The sequence below is a fragment of the Protomyctophum parallelum genome (assembly GCF_964188405.1).
Source record: "Protomyctophum parallelum genome assembly, chromosome: 10".
In the NCBI taxonomy this organism is placed as follows: domain Eukaryota; kingdom Metazoa; phylum Chordata; class Actinopteri; order Myctophiformes; family Myctophidae; genus Protomyctophum; species Protomyctophum parallelum.
In genome coordinates, this window is record NC_139704.1 from 16864203 (window position 1) to 16884745 (window position 20543).

A 20543-nucleotide genomic window follows, 5' to 3' on the forward strand; every position below is an offset into this window, starting at 1 on the left:
GTTGATGCAGGGACCACTGGGGTTGATGCAGGGACCACTGGGGTTGACACAGGGACCACTGGGGTTGATGCAGGGACCACTGGGACCACTGGGGTTGAGGCAGGGACCACTGGGACCACTGGGGTTGAGGCAGGGACCACTGGGACCACTGGGGTTGAGGCAGGGACCACTGGGGTTGGGCAGGGACCACTGGGGTTGATGCAGGGACCACTGGGGTTGACACAGGGACCACTGGGGTTGATGCAGGGGCCACTGGGACCACTGGGGTTGACACAGGGACCACTGGGGTTGATGCAGGGACCACTGGGGTTGACACAGGGACCACTGGGGTTGATGCAGGGACCACTGGGGTTGATGCAGGGACCACTGGGGTTGATGCAGGGACCACTGGGGTTGACACAGGGACCACTGGGGTTGATGCAGGGACCACTGGGACCACTGGGGTTGAGGCAGGGACCACTGGGACCACTGGGGTTGAGGCAGGGACCACTGGGACCACTGGGGTTGGGCAGGGACCACTGGGGTTGATGCAGGGACCACTGGGGTTGACACAGGGACCACTGGGGTTGATGCAGGGACCACTGGGACCACTGGGGTTGACACAGGGACCACTGGGGTTGATGCAGGGACCACTGGGGTTGACACAGGGACCACTGGGGTTGATGCAGGGACCACTGGGACCACTGGGGTTGACACAGGGACCACTGGGGTTGATGCAGGGACCACTGGGGTTGACACAGGGACCACTGGGGTTGATGCAGGGACCACTGGGACCACTGGGGTTGACACAGGGACCACTGGGGTTGATGCAGGGACCACTGGGACCACTGGGGTTGAGGCAGGGACCACTGGGACCACTGGGGTTGAGGCAGGGACCACTGGGACCACTGGGGTTGGGCAGGGACCACTGGGGTTGATGCAGGGACCACTGGGGTTGATGCAGGGACCACTGGGACCACTGGGGTTGAGGCAGGGACCACTGGGGTTGATGCAGGGACCATTGGGGTTGATGCAGGGACCATTGGGGTTGATGCAGGGACCATTGGGGTTGATGCAGGGACCACTGGGGTTGATGCAGGGACCATTGGGGTTGATGCAGGGACCATTGGGGTTGATGCAGGGACCATTGGGGTTGATGCAGGGACCATTGGGGTTGATGCAGGGACCACTGGGGTTGAGGCAGGGACCACTGGGGTTGAGGCAGGGACCACTGGGACCACTGGGGTTGATGCAGGGACCACTGGGGTTGAGGCAGGGACCACTGGGACCACTGGGGTTGATGCAGGGACCACTGGGACCACTGGGGTTGATGCAGGGACCATTGGGGTTGATGCAGGGACCATTGGGGTTGATGCAGGGACCACTGGGGTTGATGCAGGGACCATTGGGGTTGATGCAGGGACCACTGGGGTTGATGCAGGGACCATTGGGGTTGATGCAGGGACCACTGGGGTTGATGCAGGGACCACTGGGGTTGATGCAGGGACCACTGGGGTTGAGGCAGGGACCACTGGGACCACTGGGGTTGAGGCAGGGACCACTGGGGTTGATGCAGGGACCATTGGGGTTGATGCAGGGACCATTGGGGTTGATGCAGGGACCATTGGGGTTGATGCAGGGACCACTGGGGTTGATGCAGGGACCATTGGGGTTGATGCAGGGACCATTGGGGTTGATGCAGGGACCATTGGGGTTGATGCAGGGACCATTGGGGTTGATGCAGGGACCACTGGGGTTGAGGCAGGGACCACTGGGGTTGAGGCAGGGACCACTGGGACCACTGGGGTTGATGCAGGGACCACTGGGGTTGAGGCAGGGACCACTGGGACCACTGGGGTTGATGCAGGGACCACTGGGACCACTGGGGTTGATGCAGGGACCATTGGGGTTGATGCAGGGACCATTGGGGTTGATGCAGGGACCACTGGGGTTGATGCAGGGACCATTGGGGTTGATGCAGGGACCACTGGGGTTGATGCAGGGACCATTGGGGTTGATGCAGGGACCACTGGGGTTGATGCAGGGACCACTGGGGTTGATGCAGGGACCACTGGGGTTGAGGCAGGGACCACTGGGACCACTGGGGTTGAGGCAGGGACCACTGGGGTTGAGGCAGGGACCACTGGGACCACTGGGGTTGATGCAGGGACCACTGGGGTTGAGGCAGGGACCACTGGGACCACTGGGGTTGATGCAGGGACCACTGGGACCACTGGGGTTGATGCAGGGACCATTGGGGTTGATGCAGGGACCATTGGGGTTGATGCAGGGACCACTGGGGTTGATGCAGGGACCACTGGGGTTGATGCAGGGACCACTGGGGTTGAGGCAGGGACCACTGGGACCACTGGGGTTGATGCAGGGACCACTGGGGTTGAGGCAGGGACCACTGGGGTTGATGCAGGGACCACTGGGGTTGAGGCAGGGACCACTGGGGTTGATGCAGGGACCACTGGGGTTGAGGCAGGGACCACTGGGACCACTGGGGTTGAGGCAGGGTTAGGGTTCACTGACTAAAACTAAATAAAAACTAAGCTATGACGACTAAAACTAAGACTAAATATATATATAAATACAAACTAGACTAAAATGTTAGGAAGGGACTGGTGGACAAGAGATCCAGTATAAGTAAAAGACAATAATTTTACACTTGGCATCAAGGCCTGCCAAAATACATTTATAGTCGACAAAATTATGTTTACACTAAAACATTCCAGGTGACTAAAATGTAAAAAAAACTAAATGAAAACTATTCAAAAGACTTTTCAAAAGATTTGCTGTCAAAATCAACACTGGTGGAACAAACACGCCGCGGTTTGAGTCTTGTTCTGGCTTCCTTCTTAGAAGCCTGTCCCCCATTGGTTGGCTTACCATGTCACGGACGTTTGTGACACCGATACATTTAGGAGTCCTTTTTTGATGTTTAATTCCTCTTTTGTTTTCCTTCGAGACACACATTAAAGTTGAAACAATAGCTTAAATTGAAACAATAGCTTCATAAATCCAGCTCTGGTGAGGAGGGTTGATGAATGTCTCCAGTTATACTATCTGTCAGTATTTGGCATAATGAAGGTATATCAGCTATTTTGGTGTAACTCGATCAGGAGTTTTCCCCCATGCTGCCGTGCATCATAAATCTGAATGTTGTTAATGCATTCATGATAGACTAATGTATATTCTAGCAGCATTAGAGGTATATGTTTTTAACCCATGTAGACATGAGGTCGATTATTAAAAACAAAAAAAAGCCTTCTAAATTCTGACCTGAAGTTTTCTGGAAGAATTCAGAAATATCAAATGTACCGTAGCAGATCGACCAGCTTCTCGCCGCGTTCCCACTTTTGATACTTTTGTGTGACGCTGCAGTAAGATCGAGTTCATTTACGGAAAAACAGGGTACATACTTAGTTAGACTAGTCATTGGTTAGACATGGGTTAAGGTTATGTTTAGGTGTTCTGCCCCGTGGGAGGTTAGGGTTAGGGTGAGGGTTTGAGATAGGTTGTAGTTGTAGGACTAATGACTGGTCTAACAAAATGACTAGTATAAACCAAGTACTGTCTAAACTAAGTACTGCACCCGGAAAAAACACAAAACGTTGAAACATGGAGACGAGAGGTTTCTGTGTGACACAGAGGTGTTCCCGGGTTGAAAGGTATAACAACGTTTCCAGTTACAGTAGTGTTGAGTTTGTCGACTAAAACTATGATGAAAAATGTTTATTGACTATCCTTTTTCACTGACAAAACTAAATGGAAACTAAACGAAAACTAAGCTGACGATGATTAAAATTATATACTGTAAATTTCGCCAACAAATAAAAATGAGACTAAAATGTTAAGCTAGTGGAGAAGAGATCCAGTAGAACTAAAAGGCAAGTCATTGCCTATGTTTGGTTGCATTCTGAAAATAGCAGATCGTCGCAGCGCGTTGATCTGCTATTTTCAGCATGCAAGTGTAAAAACAGCCATTACGACTCCCATCAAGGCCCGCCAAAATACATTTTAGTCGACTAAAACTAGACTAACACCGAAACATTTCAGATGACAAAAATATGACTAAAACTAAACAAAGTTTTATTCAAAAGACTAAAACTAAAAATGTGCCGTCAAAATCAACACTAGTTTCCAGGTCTAAATGGCTTAAAGGTCTCATGGAGTAGACACACCTGTCATAAAAGTACATTAGACAAATATATCCACAAAGGGAGCTCGTTAAAGTTATTCTGCTTCTCGATTGTTATTGATGGGTGAAATCGTGCTGGAAAACGCAGACCGTAATTGGCATGTTTACAGTGTCTAGAGATTTTCTTTGTATTCATTATGGAATATTTAACAAAAACAGATTTAAGAGGCTTTTAAAATGTAGCATAAATACCAGAGGTTTTGTGTGAAAGTGCTCCAAGCTATAGTCAATTCTTTTTTTTTATTGTGTGTTGAGCAAAAAGGGGGGCATTACTACTAAGGAACCAACATCAGCGTGAAATGCAAAAAAAGCAACGATGGCGTGCAAAATTCAACAATAACATTTTAATGAAATGCCGTGATTGTCTCCACCAGGCCGAAGGCATGGGGGAGAGTATGTTTTGCACTCCATCTCCGTCCGTGTGTCCGTCCGTCCGTCCGTCCTTCTGTCCGTCCGTTATCAGCTAATCTTCCTCAATGGCCTGTTATAGCGCCACCATGAGGCCGATTTAGGCAAAACACATTTCTGTAGATTACTCGTACACATTTTATCCATACATCACACAATTCGGTATACACTATCTCCATAGTCATGTGATCAACATGGAGCGTCACCATTTCCCATCTTCCATCCTGATTGGCTAAGATTGGCTTCCAAAGCTCACACGATTGGTCCGTTTCGAAAAAATGCCACAAATCACAAACTGTGTGCAATTTCCGTGAAATTATACAGGCACATTTCCACTAGGCCGAGGACGACAATTCCTGTTTTTAGCTATAACTGCATCAATCTGTATACAACTTACAGTATGTATGCTCACTCCCTAGAGGCCATGGAAAAACATTGTCCCTGCATCCCTCCACATCTGCTGGTTATAGCGCCACCATGAGGCCGATTTCTGTAAAACACATTGCTTATGTTAGTCGCAAATCGGTCCACATGATCTCTGTAGTCATGTGATCAAGATGAGTCTGTTGGATTTGTCAGATTCTACACTGATTGGCTTACACACTATCTCTAGTCATGTGTTCAAGACGGATCTGTCCGATATATCATTTTCCATCCTAATTGGCTAACATTGGCTTTCGACGTTTGAAGGATTGGCCCGTTTTGAACAAAAAGCCTCAAATCATCCAATTGCCATCCAAGGCAAGAAGAAATGGCACCCTTTTCACATTGGCCTATTATAGCGCCACCAGGAGGCCACAACCTGACCTGCCCTGGTGGAGACCTGTGCCGATGGGCACTTTATCTAGTTGGTCCTGTTTTGCCTTAACTTCCCAGACATAGCATGCCTCCAATGAGCTTCGTTCCAAACTACAGTAAGCATTCCCTCTAGGGATGCACCAGATCATCGCTAGCATAAACCTCACCAATGAGTTCAATATACATAAAAAGTGTCTAGTGCCTCTAGTCTAGAGCAAAAGCCAAATCAAATATTATGTAAAATCTTAGATAAAAAATAAACATTTCATTTTTCTACATTTAATTTGTGTACTCATCTCATTCAGTAGTGAAAACAGACACTGTGGGCTAACAGGCTTTGGGACAAGGTCCTAGGCCTAGGGCCTCGGCTTGTGTTCATTGTGGTCCTCTGTATAATATCGGAATCGGTCAGAATCGTCCCTGCAAATAACCAGAGATCGGATATCGGTCATAATTTCATAATCGTGCACCCCTTTATCATATTATTGCTAAGCACATAATCCCCTGCTGGTGTTTACTTGGGCAGTATGGAAACCTTTTTATTTTTAAAGTGAGATTAAAAGATAAGTGACTGTACTGTATGTCTCTATTGTGGTAGTGTAATGTACTGTATATACAGTGTGTAATGTAATGTATAGAACCATAATTGCACCTGTCATTAACCTATTATGTGCTAAAACCTTCCCATGCAAATGGCTTGAACAATCTTTTCACTGCAGCCTGGCTAGTGGCTAATAAAATAAAGTCAGTGGACAGAGTAATTGGTTTCAGTTGTTTCACTTGGCCCAGTCAGAGGAATTATATGGAAGGATATTGGAACAAGGAATTGTTCATGGTCACCTTCCTATGATTAATACAAAAAGTCTGCGTTCTGTAGAGATTTTGCGTTTATCAGAGATGTTTTTTTGTTTTGTTTTTACATCTGTTGTGTGGATGTCTCGGGACATAATTGCTTAACAAACTATTATTAATTGTGCGTGCGTTATTTGCCACGATCGTGTCACGTCTCGTTATCGTTAAGTGTCGTTTGTTTTCCCTGTGTGTGTGTGTGTTTCAGGTTCCCCCTTCCTGGCCAGCGAGGACCGCGTTTTGGGCGGTGTCATCGTGCTGCGCTGCTGCAGATGTGTGGAGGCCCAGCCATCGCAAGGCATCCAGGCCATACTGGGTAAGGACACACATCAATCAGCTCCCAAGCTCCAACCACACACACACACACACACACACACACACAAGGAAACCACACGTCCCAATTACCGCTAGGTAGGGGAAATCACTGGTGGATATTTACAAATCCATCAGCAGATTGTCTGCAAAAGAGAGGGGGGCTTTTGACTGTGTCCGTCCTTTGCGGGTGGTCTGTGTGTGTGTGTGTTTTTTTTCTTTTTACCTCACACAATCAGGGTCCGGTTTCACACCCCTGGTCTCAGGTTCAAACCGAGACCTCCCACTGATGAATCAACCGCTAATCTTAAGATAAGTGGGGAGGCCTTCTCTCCTTCTGTGGATAGATCTGGTTTCTCTACCTGTGAAGTCATTGGGAACAACTCCCTGTCTCTGATTAACAAGGCGTCTGTGTTGGGCTTGATGATCAGTGCTTCCCCAAAACGGTCACACGTTATTATAATATATAATATCAGACTATACCACTATACATTAAAGTTAATACTGTATACTTTTTATTTATTTAATATGTCAGTACTTTGTGTGCGCTCATTTCCCAATACAGAGGCAGACTTTATACTATTTCTATATACCTTATTAAACTTGACGTCCACATTTTCGGCATAGGTGAAAATGATCCATTTTATAAACGTTTTATTTTTTTGCGGGGAATAGCAGATCCACAAGCTGCCGATGTGTTGCGATGCAACATGACGGCCCAGATGAAATGTTCACATTGCAGCATGATGAACGTGGCAGAAACACCGTTCAGTGTTCATGAACGGTCGTCTTGCGGCTGATCCGTGCCGCGATAGGCTATGGTGGAGGTCTGGCAGTGTCGGACATTTTGGCTGTACTTGACTGGAAACATGACTGTGGCACTGTGCTCACTCTGTGATCAATCACTATCTGCTTGTGCGTGCGTGCGTGCATGCGTGTGTGCATAGACAGTTTTGTGGAAAATGTGTGCGTCAATTTAACAAAGGTGCAGAACAATCAGAAATCAGCAGAGAGTGATCGACGTATGCGCTACTGTATGCCAAATTGAAGTGGACTCAGTCCCAGACTTTTTTTTTTCTCCCTGGAAATAAAAACGTCTGGATTTCCGAGGCTAGTTAAACATTAACTCCGGCATTGGGCTTAAAGACCTACTGACAAATAGCCGTGGTCATCATATGGGCATACCTAGCAATGGATGTCAAAGTACTGTAACTGCACAGTGCAATGTCAAATCTTCCATTCGTAACTAGATGGTACAAATCTAACCGAGTGCACCCATATCGCTCCATTTCATCGTGGCTCAGCAGGCTTTTCGTCTGCTGCTGATGTGATAAGCCACCAGTATCCGTTTTTAAAGCCACATTTCATTTATTTTACTTTCCGTGATTATTTTCCTTGATTAAGTTGTCCTTGACAGTCGTCAGTCACGACCGCAACTATCTGAGCAGATTGTACACTTGTTTAACCCATTTATACCTGAGGACGATTCTAAAAAAAAAAGTCTTCTAAATCCTGAAAGTTTTCTGAATAACCTATGTTCTCAAACATTGTCTTTTCCCATCTGAGAATATGTAGTTCCAGGGACCTCCCAGAAGCAAAGATTTGAGTTAAAAATGTTCACTCTAAGAATATATTCAAAGATTTGCACCAAATTTTCACAATAAAAGAAATAGCAGACCTACAAGCTCGTAGCGCTATGAGTTTGTAGATCTGCTATTATTCAATAGCTAAAGTATAACATAATGTTTAAAACACCAAAAGGGGTTCCCGCCCAAAATGTGTTAATGCGATGATAACGCCTCGTTTATCTCGTCCGCCGGGCAGCCACGAGTCACGACGCCAAGCCTCAACCTTTACACGAAGACTTCCTGTTTTTCATAGAACACGTATAGCTGTGTACGACGTCTTTAAATGTTCTGATTAATTGAAAATGGAGGACCCTTGAGTGGTCCTTGATGGGGTTCCAGGTGGTCCCCAGCTAAATGATGGAGAGTTGGTAGTGTTAGTGGTAGTCTTAGTGTTTTGGGGTTTCGTCTTCAAAGTACCGGTAGCAGTTTTAGTATTGACTTTAGTATTGGCAGGGTCCACACGGGATTTTGGAGGGGTCCCCAGATGACGGTCTGATCCATCCTGCTGATCCAGCCTGACAGCGGGTCGCGGGTTCGAGTCCCGATCCCGGCGTGTCGCTCACCATCTCTCTCTCTCACCCCCATTTCCTGTCAGTCTACCGTACTCGGGCGGACGCTTGCCGACCAGTGAAGGTCCATTCATTCACGGCATCTATATGCATCTGCCATCGATGACATTTCCCAAAATACCACCACGGCGGGGGGGCAGAGTGATTGACCGTTCCACTTGGCGCGAGCCTATTGTTGGCGCCCCCCGTTGCGAAATAGTGCAGACTTCGCTCCAGTCAACCAGCGGATCAGATTGCAGCGGACAGGGATAAAGTCTCTCGTTGATTTACTAAAGACTAAACAGTCCCTCGGCATGTCCACCACATCCCCTGGCGCTGTAATTAAGTTTAGCATCCAAGTCACGAGTGCAGCCTCCCCCTCCCTCCGCACAGCGATGTTGCAACATCGTATGCCATGTATTTCCGTGAAGTATGACGGGCGCACACCGTGCCCCATGGCACATCGTGAGCATGCCCTCCTCCTGCCACCTGCCGACAACAAGCACACCGCTTCTCCTCCGGGTGTCGGTCGTGCCTGTGCTATCCACACCCTTCACCCACATTTATCCCTGACCAGGAAATGTACACTGTCTTGTCTGATATGTTTGTTCGGTAATGTCACACTTTCACAATTTAATTTAAGACTTACCGGTATGTTAATCACGTTAAGACTGGCATCCCAATTTTGGCCAGATGTGTCAAGATAAAACAAATTACAACAACACAGTAGAAATACCATACTATGATTAACATACAAGACACAAATAGTACTGTATATATACAGTATAGTAGAAATACCATACTGTACCTACAAAAACTACAAGTGCACACATGAGCTTGTTATTTTTCTTTGTCGTACAAAAACGTATACTGGGCTTAAGTGGTTAAAGATTGAGTGCCGTGATTTTTTTCCCACCCTAAAACATGATCATCAGGTATTAATATAATTTTAAAAAGTGTACTGTGTTAACTAAAATGTCGTTTTTATGTGGACACGCCCACCAGTTCATTAAGTATGCCTGGTGATGGCTGGTGATCCACCTGAACTAAAGCCGCACCCAGCTGTGGGTTGTTGTATGATAAAGGGGGAGGGGTTAGGGGAGGGGATGATATTTTGATGTCACTATATCACCTTTTTTTTTACTGTCAAGGTTTCAGCCTCCAGGAAGAAACCCTAAATACTAAAGGAAGACATCACTGCACATAACAACCACACCAAGGGGTACTAATGGGTACCAAGGGGTGATAGTACTGAAGTACTGTCACCTCATAAACACATGAAAAACAAAAAAAACTCACAGCCATCTTTAAGAAAAGACCGCCGTCCCCGGTGCGTCACGTTTCCAGCTTATGGATTGGCTACCTTTGATGCTTTTGTGTGACTGTAGTGTGATCAAGTAGGGTGTTCATTTACAAATAGTTCACATAGAAGAGGTTTGGGGCTCGACAGTGACGATATACAGTACATAAAGCCCCCTGTGCATGTAGAGCAGTGGTTTTCATCTCAAGGCCCATTATTTGTTCGGCATTTAAGCCACGACCCACCGTTTGATGAGATTTAGCCTCAAAACCCAAAACCATTGATGTGGTACCATAGGAGAGATAAGGCAAACCTTATCAAAATTACAATTATTTGACATGCTCTAATTGTGTAGACTTCTTGTAAATTAAGTAGCCGGTGCAGGTATGTAACAATAATGTAACTCTTGAGATTGTAAAATGGACCCCAACAGGTCCATTTGGTTTCATGTTACGCTCTCAAGAGTTACAGATCTAATAAGGGTCAATTTGGTTATACCAACTCGACATCATTTAGCTGGGGACCACCCCCTCGAGAACCACTGGTTGAAAACCACTGATGTAGAGACAACACTTCTACTGGCTCTCTTCTCACGATGCGACGCATTGTGAGCTTCTAGATCTGCTATTTTCAAAAGATTTTGTACACAGACACTTTTGTACTTTTACTTGAGTACACTTTCCCCACCACTGGTGAGTGGTGTTCTTGCTTTTACTGTCGCTCTGGATAAACCCATTTACAGTAGACCTGAGGCTGATTAAAAAAAAATGGCTGCTCAATCAGTTTTCTGAAAAGGACCCCCGGAATTATCTGTATTTGGCCGCGGACCCCCATCTGAAAATATGTAGTTCCAGGGACCTCCCAAGAAGCAAATATTGGGGTTAAAAATGTTTGCTTCTGGGTTGTCCCTGGAACAACATATTTTCAGATGGGGGTCGGTGGCCAATTACATACATTTTTGGGGGTCCTTGACATGAAAATGTTTGAGAACTACTGACATAGAAACATGAGTTTTTTCAGAAAACTGTCAGGATTTAGAGGGCATTTGTAGAATCATCCTCGGGTCTAAATGGGTTAAAACTTTACTAAATTGTAGAGGTGGTGATTGAAGCTGTGTGTCTCTGTGTCCCCACAGTGGAGTTCCTATGGAGTCACACCACGGAGAGCATGTGTGTCGGCTACATGTCTGCCCAGGACAGCAAAGCCAAGGTGAGAGAGCCATCAGCCAATCAGTTTCTCAAACAAGAAACATCCCTTTTCAAAGTTTACCTTCCCATGAACGGCTATTATAGACACAGCCGTCTCTATCCGAACACGTACAGGAATGGCTTGAGATCTTTGTGGCAATGTTACACTTTGACACGTTAATTCACGTAAACAAACTATAATGGTAATTACTGTTTCGTTGGCTCTGGAGCCAATCGCTTGAAGTTACTCGAGACATGTTGTTTTCATAATTTAAGGAGTTCATTTTTTATTTTTTTTACTGTGGTTTTGAGTCATAGATTTGCTTCAAGCCATTTCGAAGGTTGTTTTACATCAAATTTTCCAGAATGTATGACTGCTTATTAGAAAAATGTGACCGAGGAAACAAATTAGTCTCCAGGAAGAAAAAAAAAAGAAATCTTGTCTGGTTCTTGTGATGGAACAGGTTAGTGAAACGTGTCAAACTGCACAATAAGGAAACAGCTTTCATACGGATGTTTTCATATTCCTCCTGAGCAAATTGCCCAATTCGCTGTATTATATAAACCCAGAAATTGGCCTCGGTCGCGAATGCAAATGAAAGGAAGTAGTGTACACTGTGTACTGTCGTCCCTTCATGATGGGTCAAATCAAATGTGCCATTGTATTTATAATGCACACGAGTGAGTGTGTGTATTGTAGTACGGGTCGTGTACTGTATAGTATAAATGTGTGTGCCATTATTTATGTAGTTATGATACATTTCTCTATGTCCCCCAAAATAAACACACGCTAATATTATATTATTATATTTCAATCCATCATGGAATTCAGTTGTTGTGGCAGATACAGACCTGTTTCCTGTGTTACGTTGGCTGTGAACGTAGGACTTGTAATGTGTTACGTGTTAACACAATCAGCGCCGGGATTTATTTCAAAATAGAAGCTCGGGGTGCCGGGCAGATATGGCAGATTTTACTCTGAAAGCCGGGGGCTTCCGTTCCGTACAAAAACCGGGAGGCATAATGTTGCTTGCTTACCTCACTATGATTACGATGGAGTCTCTCTAGAAGCGTTAATATTCCGGGCGACAGGCATGTTGAAGACAGAAGTATAGCCATCTGTTCAAAACCACAGAGGGCTCCCTAGATTACGAGCGGCGAGCCTTTCTTTCTGAGCGCTAAACAGGGAAGTGAACGGGAGCGCGCATGCACGAAAAGCAAGGAGTACGTACATTGCATTGCATCTGTTGGATTAGCTATTCACGTAGGACTTGTAATGTGTTACGTGGGCCGTGAACGTAGGACTTGTAATGTTTCAAATAATTAAGATGGCATGTGAACGACAGCATGGTTAAATAAAAGTGCAGTCCGAGTCCGCGTTGGGCGAAGGGGTCTTGCCCCCGCCCCCCCAAAAAAGTAACGAGCTTTGTTTAGCTTGTAGATCTGTTCTTTATTTATTGATCTCTGGCAGGCGACACCAATGGTTCTGTGCGGAGCATACATTAGGCATGAGGCTGATCTCTCTTTTATGGATGTACTTCTGTCACTGCTCATGAAGAGAGGGTACTATTTGTTCAAGCAAATCTGGTTCACATTTCAAAGCGTTTGCCCTCCAAACCCCCCCTCACACACGCACACACACACAAGCCCCCCCCCCCCCTATCTATCTCTATCTCTCTCACACACACACACACACACACACGCAAGCCCTCACATGCACGCACGCACGCACACACACACACACACTCAAGCCCTCACACGCACGCACGCACCCCCCCCCCCCCCCCCCCCACACACACACACACACACACACACACACACACAGCCTCTGTCTATCTCCCTCTGGCTCCGTTCCACCGGCCTGGCCTTACCTGCTCCTGAAGTAGCCCACGTAGTGAGTTTACAGTAAGTCACGCTCCACTGGGGATATCGGTGTCAGTGGGCGTATTTGGCCAAAATGTGCTCCGTGTGTGTACCGGGCCCTTGGTGGCAGAATGTGAGCATGCCAGCTCTGGTTTCACGCGCGGCCCACATAACGAGGTGCATGGGCACAGCTCTGCAGAACTCTATCCCCTTCTTGGGGGAGCGCCTGTAATGGCCACAAAACGTTGATTTTGATTACAAGTGCTTGTTAGCCGATTCACGTCACTTTATATATATAGTGCAGACTGTACCTATTTGGAATTGAAGGCTTTAGGCATGTCATGTCAACTTCAGAGCACCTGTTTTTATCACATTTGCCTGTTGAGCTTTGAAATGTTACTGGATTAACCGTACAGTTTTACTACAGCAACTACAAAGTGTTTGGAACTGAAAGAATGTGGAACTGTGTGGAATCGCCTGATGCATTTCTGTAATTAATAATTAATACATGTTCTTTTCATATATTGAAGTTGAATATACTAGAGGTTTGGGCCGCTACGCGACCCTCGCACCTACGTCGCACTGCTGATCTGCCCATATATGGAGATCCCTGATGTTCAGTACAGTACAGTATGCCCATTAATGGGCATGCCCCCTTTTTGTGCCCATATTTGACTGATTTGTTTGCTGATGCCATGGCGACACATTGAGGTTGAAGACAACACACTCCATATTTGGGCATAACTACATTGGGAGGTCCGCGTGTGACGTGTCATTCGAAAGCCTATACGGGTTGCGTAAGGAGGCACCGTGATTGGCCAGTGCACCTGTGCAAGCACGCGCTGTGATTGGCCAGTAGCCACTTTGAGTGGCGGTCGGGGAAAGTGCTCTCTCTGCCTATCAGGTTGGAACTAGAACGGCAGTGTAGACGAGTGTACGTGTGGACGAAGCCTATACTATCAAATAGAAACTTGAGTTTCAGTAATTAAGTCAATGTTTTTCAAAAATGTAGCGGTTTTTGACACAACATTGGTGGTCTAGGTCTAGGAACCTTTGAAATCGGCATCGGACCTAAAGATCTTGTATGGCTGCCAAAAAGGTAGATTGTGATCTACCAGTAGATCACAAAGGCCAGAAGTTTTTTATGTAAAAAAATAATAATAAGAAAGAAAATTGCATCTGCCACTTGAATTAAGGTGACTTGATTGATTGACATCAAAAAGGAAAACCCTACCAATTCAAAATGTCCCCCTGTATTTCCCATTCCAAGTGCGTTGCCCCTTCAGGTACATTGTTTAACTATTTTGTATAATTTTTGATGGGCACTGGGTAGATCTTGTTGAGTCATTTAGAAAGTAGTAGCTCTCAAGTAAAAAAAAAAGTGGGTTAGATGAATTATGAGTGTTTGGTCGTGATCGTCCGTGTTTTGAAATGGTCTAACACTGCAGAGACTGCAGGGCTACTGTGCTGAAAGCAAGCGTGGGGCAGGTTGGTCTAAAAGTGGCGCTCTGTGTACATAATGGACGTGTTCTGTCCAGAGGGACAGCAGAGCAGAAGGACCCAGTGAGCTCCGATGCACAGCGCTCACTGTAGCTCCTGTTCTGCACTAAATTCCTCCCATTCCTCTGGGCATCCCACTGGGCGTTACTGAGCACTGAGCCAGGGTCCCTCCTCGCTCTGCTCGGCTCCCCTGTGTGATAAGAACATGAAAGGCCTAGCTACACGGGAGCAAGGGGTATTTAGGACAGAGGTCGGGATGGATTTGTAGTGTACCTACCCCCCCCCCCCCCCACCTCATGTATGTACATACTGTATATACCACTGTTTCCCTTACACTGGGGCGGGACCTATTTGTGGGCCTCGGACAATTATTTTTTTAGGGGGTCCACTAGAAGACATTTCCCCCCCCCCCCCCCAAAAAAAAGCTAAATTGTTCATGAATTAAATTCATGAGATTCCACAAATTAGGAAATAAATGTTTAAGAAGTAGTGAAAATAGCCGTTTCACCTGTGTGTGTGACCGACTGGCTGTCTGCACATTTGCGCTGGATGACGAACCACCATGCAGGACGTGATTTTTCCGTCTTGCACTGGTCGAGATGAGCCAGCATGGCATGCAGGAGAGGGACGCGGCGCCGCGTCTCATCATCAGTCACGGCGTGCAGATCACAGGGCTGCGCGCCGAGCAGCAGGGGTGTCGCTGCACAAACAGTCAGGCTATTGTTTTATTGTCCCGTGATGATTGGGACGGATGAAAGGGAAGCGGCCGCCGCAGCGACACACACAGACACAGCCCCCTCTCTGGACATCATTACCACTATAAAGCTTGTGGGCCACACAAATTATATAAGGCCAAGAATTCGTTTCAAACGCGGCTCGCAATTCGGGGGCCTCCTGGCTGTGTGTCTGTCTGTCTGTCTGTCTGTGCCTCCTGGCTGTGTGTCTGTCTGTCTGTCTGTGCCGCTCGGTCTGTGTGTCATGACAAATTTTATTATGGCACGTTTAGTTTTTTTTAGTTTTTCCATTTTGCATGGAGAATAAATGCCCTGTGATTGTTTTTTTTGTTTTTTAACTTTTTTTTATAAGAATAGAATGTGCAAAACCACAACATGAAAGCAGCTACATTCTTGTTGAGCTATATTTATTCTGTGGTGTTAATGTGTGGCTTTTCCAGCACTTAAACACTTTCATATCACCAACGCATGGGTTGTGTTGTTGTCTTTCTTTTTTTCTTCTTCTTCTTTTTGCACAAGGATACAAAGGGACATTATGTCGTGTTTTGACTCGGCCATAGTTCTGTCATGTGGTTACTTCAGTCACAGGGTAACAAGCTGACAACAGACTTACAAGAAGGTTTGCGTCTGTGTTTTTCTAGGGCATCTAGCTAAAGCTAATTCATGTCTCCACTCTCCAGTCCTTTTCCACTCTGTCAGCCCCATTGTCTGATGGCCCGGCTCATATAGATATGGATTCTAGGCCATGCATTACTTAGCCTTTATTACATGGCTTGGTTGTATGCTTGATTCTGATTGGTCAATCGCGGAATTCAGCGGTGTGTTATTTCTTGATAACAGACCGCTCCGCTCTATAACAGATGCCTAATCAAACCCTCGGAGCACCTGCTGTTCCCTGCTTGACATTACTGCTTTTTCCAACATGACAGCCATGTAAAAACACACACACACACACACACACACACACACACACACACAATTTCATTTACAGCTAAACATTGCTCTCAAAAATGTTTTTGAAAACAATTGAGCGAGAAATAGATGAAGCAGGATTCTATTTGATCAACTCACTTCCTTGTTTTCGGACAGTGCTACAGCTGGGCAGACGCCGGCCACTTAAATGTATGGAATACTTTCATTACCGCAAACAAGGAAATCTCTCGTTTTGTTGTGTAATAAGCAGGATAATATCTGGCTAGGTGGTCGTTGTCGGGATATCATTCACCTTCAGGGTGATTAAACACCTCTGCTTGGCGTCAGTGGTTAAACTCCCTGTGGTGAATGATCTCCCGACAACGACCACCTAGCCAGATATTATCCCTTATATGAACCACATACAGTAGCATCGATACATTGTCACAGCTTCGGCCATACAGTACATTTTACATACACATCCCCATGAATGGCTTTATTATTAAAATAATAATAATAATCCACGTTTGCATTTTATCCAGTCGTAAAAAAATTGCTTAACTTAACTGAATAATGAATTCAATGTTGAAATAGTGTTTTAAAAGCAGGCACAGAGTCAGACCACATAACTTTCCTTACAATGTAAATTCATTTACATACATACAGAAAATCACAGCATTTCCAGGCATCAGATCCCTGTGTGACCGTCACTTGTTTAGTGTGACAAACGTGTTTGATTTTCTCACCGGGTCCTCCTAGGGACGGTCTCGCATGTCCGTGAGAGTCAACAGCCAATGAGCTCTCAGTTCTCACGAAGAACGGCTAACCCACATTGTCCATGATGAGCAAACAAAAAGTGGTCTGGCTTTCAGGGGCATTTCCTACACAAGGACTTCACATTGAGAGTCTATAAAAATGAGGCAACATAATCTCCCGGTCTCGGCTCTCAATACGAGAAGTTTTGGAGTCGTACCGAAAAGTCACAAGGGGAACCTGAAATAGACCCCCCCTCGACATTCCTAGGCTGTGCATAGTTAGAGAGTTAGACACCCTTCAGGACAGGAAGAGGACAACGTTAAACTTGACATGCTCTCAGGGTAAACTTGGTGTGGAGTTGTAAAATGTGTGCCAGTCGTGAACGTATAAGAAAGCATCTGTTCAAGGTAACCCCCCTCTCTTCCTGAAACGGGTCGGAAAACTGTGGCATGCGGCGAGCAGGCGAACACAGACACACAACGTGGGGATGTTAATTGGTAATCCGGTGGTGTGACATCTGGTGTTACAGCGTAGTGACACTATGCATAGATTCTGACCCCCTCCCCTCCTCCAGCCGATGGCACGGAAGCGTCAGGACACCTGCTCCCTGATGACAGAGAGCATTGCAGCCTGACCACCGCGGTCAGTGTAAAGCCACCGTTTTTTCCCAAACAGTGGGACGGGACCCATTTGTGGGTCGCGGAAACATTTATATGGGTACCTTCATTTCTGGTTTCCTATTTGTGTTTTGTTTTTATTATAATTTTTAAACATTACAAAAAAACCGGAAGTAATAAGTAACTTTGTCATGTCTTACGGACGCTACGCAACCCGTTTTTCCTCCTGGGATTTTCTCTTATTTGCCGGCGGTGTATCGATTATTTATCGTTGGAGGTATATAAGTATTGATATATATATCGCGATATTGACATTTCAGCACACCTTATATATATATATATATATATATATTACAGATTATTATGACTGAGTTCCATTGTACACTTTGGTGCAATGGCACAAACGTGCCAACGGTGCCCAGGTTAGGCCCAGGACCTGGACAGTCATGCATACGATCCCGGGCTCCCGTCAAAGTGTCCTTGAGCAAGACTCTGAACCCCTAATTGTTCCCAATGTGCAGGTTGGTGCCTTGCATGGTTTCCTCCGCCATCGGTGTGTGAATGTGTGTGTGAATGGGTGAATGTCAATGCACAATAAATATTCTATATAAATGTACCATTTACCATTTATACACAGTAAGAAAGTAATAGCCAGCCAGCTCTCCGAAGTCCTTCTGGTACTTTTTAAGTCATAGACACACGGACACTGGACAGCATACACGGACTGTGGTGTTGAAGGCCGAGCTGTAGTTGATGAGTAACAGCCTGATACATCGACATCACCCCCATCCCCCTCCCCCTGTTGTCTATCTCGGAAAGAGTGACGCGCAGCACCTGCGAGACTGGAGTCATCCGTGGGTCTGTTGGAGCAGTATGCAAACTGGAGTCATCCGTGGGTCTGTTGGAGCAGTATGCAAACTGGAGTCATCCGTGGGTCTGTTGGAGCAGTATGTAAACTGGAGTCATCCGTGGGTCTGTTGGAGCAGTATGTAAACTGGAGTCATCCGTGGGTCTGTTGGAGCAGTATGCAAACTGGAGTCATCCGTGGGTCTGTTGGAGCAGTATGTAAACTGGAGTCATCCGTGGGTCTGTTGGAGCAGTATGCAAACTGGAGTCATCCGTGGGTCTGTTGGAGCAGTATGCAAACTGGAGTCATCCGTGGGTCTGTTGGAGCAGTATGCAAACTGCAGTCATCCGTGGGTCTGTTGGAGCAGTATGCAAACTGGAGTCATCCGTGGGTCTGTTGGAGCAGTATGTAAACTGGAGTCATCCGTGGGTCTGTTGGAGCAGTATGCAAACTGGAGTCATCCGTGGGTCTGTTGGAGCAGTATGCAAACTGGAGTCATCCGTGGGTCTGTTGGAGCAGTATGTAAACTGGAGTCATCCGTGGGTCTGTTGGAGCAGTATGCAAACTGGAGTCATCCGTGGGTCTGTTGGAGCAGTATGTAAACTGGAGTCATCCGTGGGTTTGTTGGAGCAGTATGCAAACTGGAGTCATCCGTGGGTCTGTTGGAGCAGTATGTAAACTGGAGTCATCCGTGGGTCTGTTGGAGCAGTATGCAAACTGCAGTCATCCTTGGGTCTGTTGGAGCAGTATGCAAACTGGAGTCATCCGTGGGTCTGTTGGAGCAGTATGCAAACTGGAGTCATCCGTGGGTCTGTTGGAGCAGTATGCAAACTGGAGTCATCCGTGGGTCTGTTGGAGCAGTATGCAAACTGCAGTCATCCGTGGGTCTGTTGGAGCAGTATGCAAACTGCAGTCATCCGTGGGTCTGTTGGAGCAGTATGCAAACTGCGATGGGTCCAGAGCAGACGTCGTGTGCAACGGAGGGAAGAGCAGATGTGGTCTTGTCTTGTCTTCATACTAGCCTCTCGAAGAACTTGTGAATGCTGAGGTCATGGTCGCTACCGGGCGCTTAGTCGTTCAGGCCAGATGGGGAGTCGTTCTTGGGTGAGCGGGCAATGATGGACGCCTTGAAGCAAGAGGGGGCTGCAATGGTCGCCGAGCCATCCCTGTCAGTGGCCAGCCTGGCATGGCCAGACTAATATCTGCGCAGGGCATTTTCTTTTTTCCTGTGGCAGTTTCCAGGCTAGTGAGTTGCTGGGATAGCATTCGCACGACTTCCGTCAAACCGACCATAACATGCACTGTTATATTCCGTTTAGTCTAAATAAGGCATAAGGGGCAGCAGTGGCTCAGGGGTAGGGAGTTGCCGGTTGGAAACCCATGCAGTTCGATCCCGGGACTCGACCCTGCCATCGGTGTGTGAATGTGTGTGTGAATGTAATGTAATGCACAATCTATGTAAAGCGCCTTGGATAAAGGCGCTATATAAATGCACCCTTTCCCATTTATAACGGCTTAGCTTACAGATGGTGCAGTAAATGTGAAGTACTGTGTAGTGCAGTAAGCTAAGGACAGTACCCTAGTGCAATAGTCCAGCAAATAGTGTTCTGCATGTGTGCTGTAGAACTGTGGTTCCCAAACTTTTTCATGTCAAAGACCCCCAAATTGACACTAGTTAGCCCCCCCATTTGAAATTATATTCCAGGGACCCCATAAGAGAAGATTTGTATGGCTCTAGCAGTGATTCTCAAGCACTTTAATTTCAAGGACCCCCAGTTTGACATGCGTTACTTAGGCTACGGACCCCCATTTAATGGCATTTCTATCTCTGAGACCACAATTCATATCGTAAAATCAATGTTAATTTAACTCTGAGTGTACAAATGGAACCATTTTTTTCCATTTGTACAATCTCAGAGTTAGACCCATAAGGGCCCATTTGGTTCCTAACTATCATTTAGCTGTGGACCCTCTAGAACTCCGTCAAGGACCCCTAGGGGTCCCCAGACCCCACTTTGGGAACCACTGGTAGAAAGCCCTTGCCAACTCGATATTCCTGCATTTTGAACAGAAACTCTAGGTCTCGGGGTGCGACTGGTTG

General features: G+C 46.4%; 1 protein-coding gene across 1 annotated transcript in view; it reads left to right on the forward strand.

The window, feature by feature from the left end:
* The window catches only part of tasp1 (taspase, threonine aspartase, 1), a 52458-nt gene that overhangs the window by 30087 nt on the left and 1828 nt on the right, over positions 1–20543 (forward strand). The window contains exons 12-13 of the mRNA XM_083775639.1: positions 6447–6554; positions 11162–11235. Coding sequence (XP_083631765.1) covers positions 6447–6554; positions 11162–11235 — 182 coding nt within the window. The remainder of the gene's footprint in view (positions 1–6446; positions 6555–11161; positions 11236–20543) is intronic.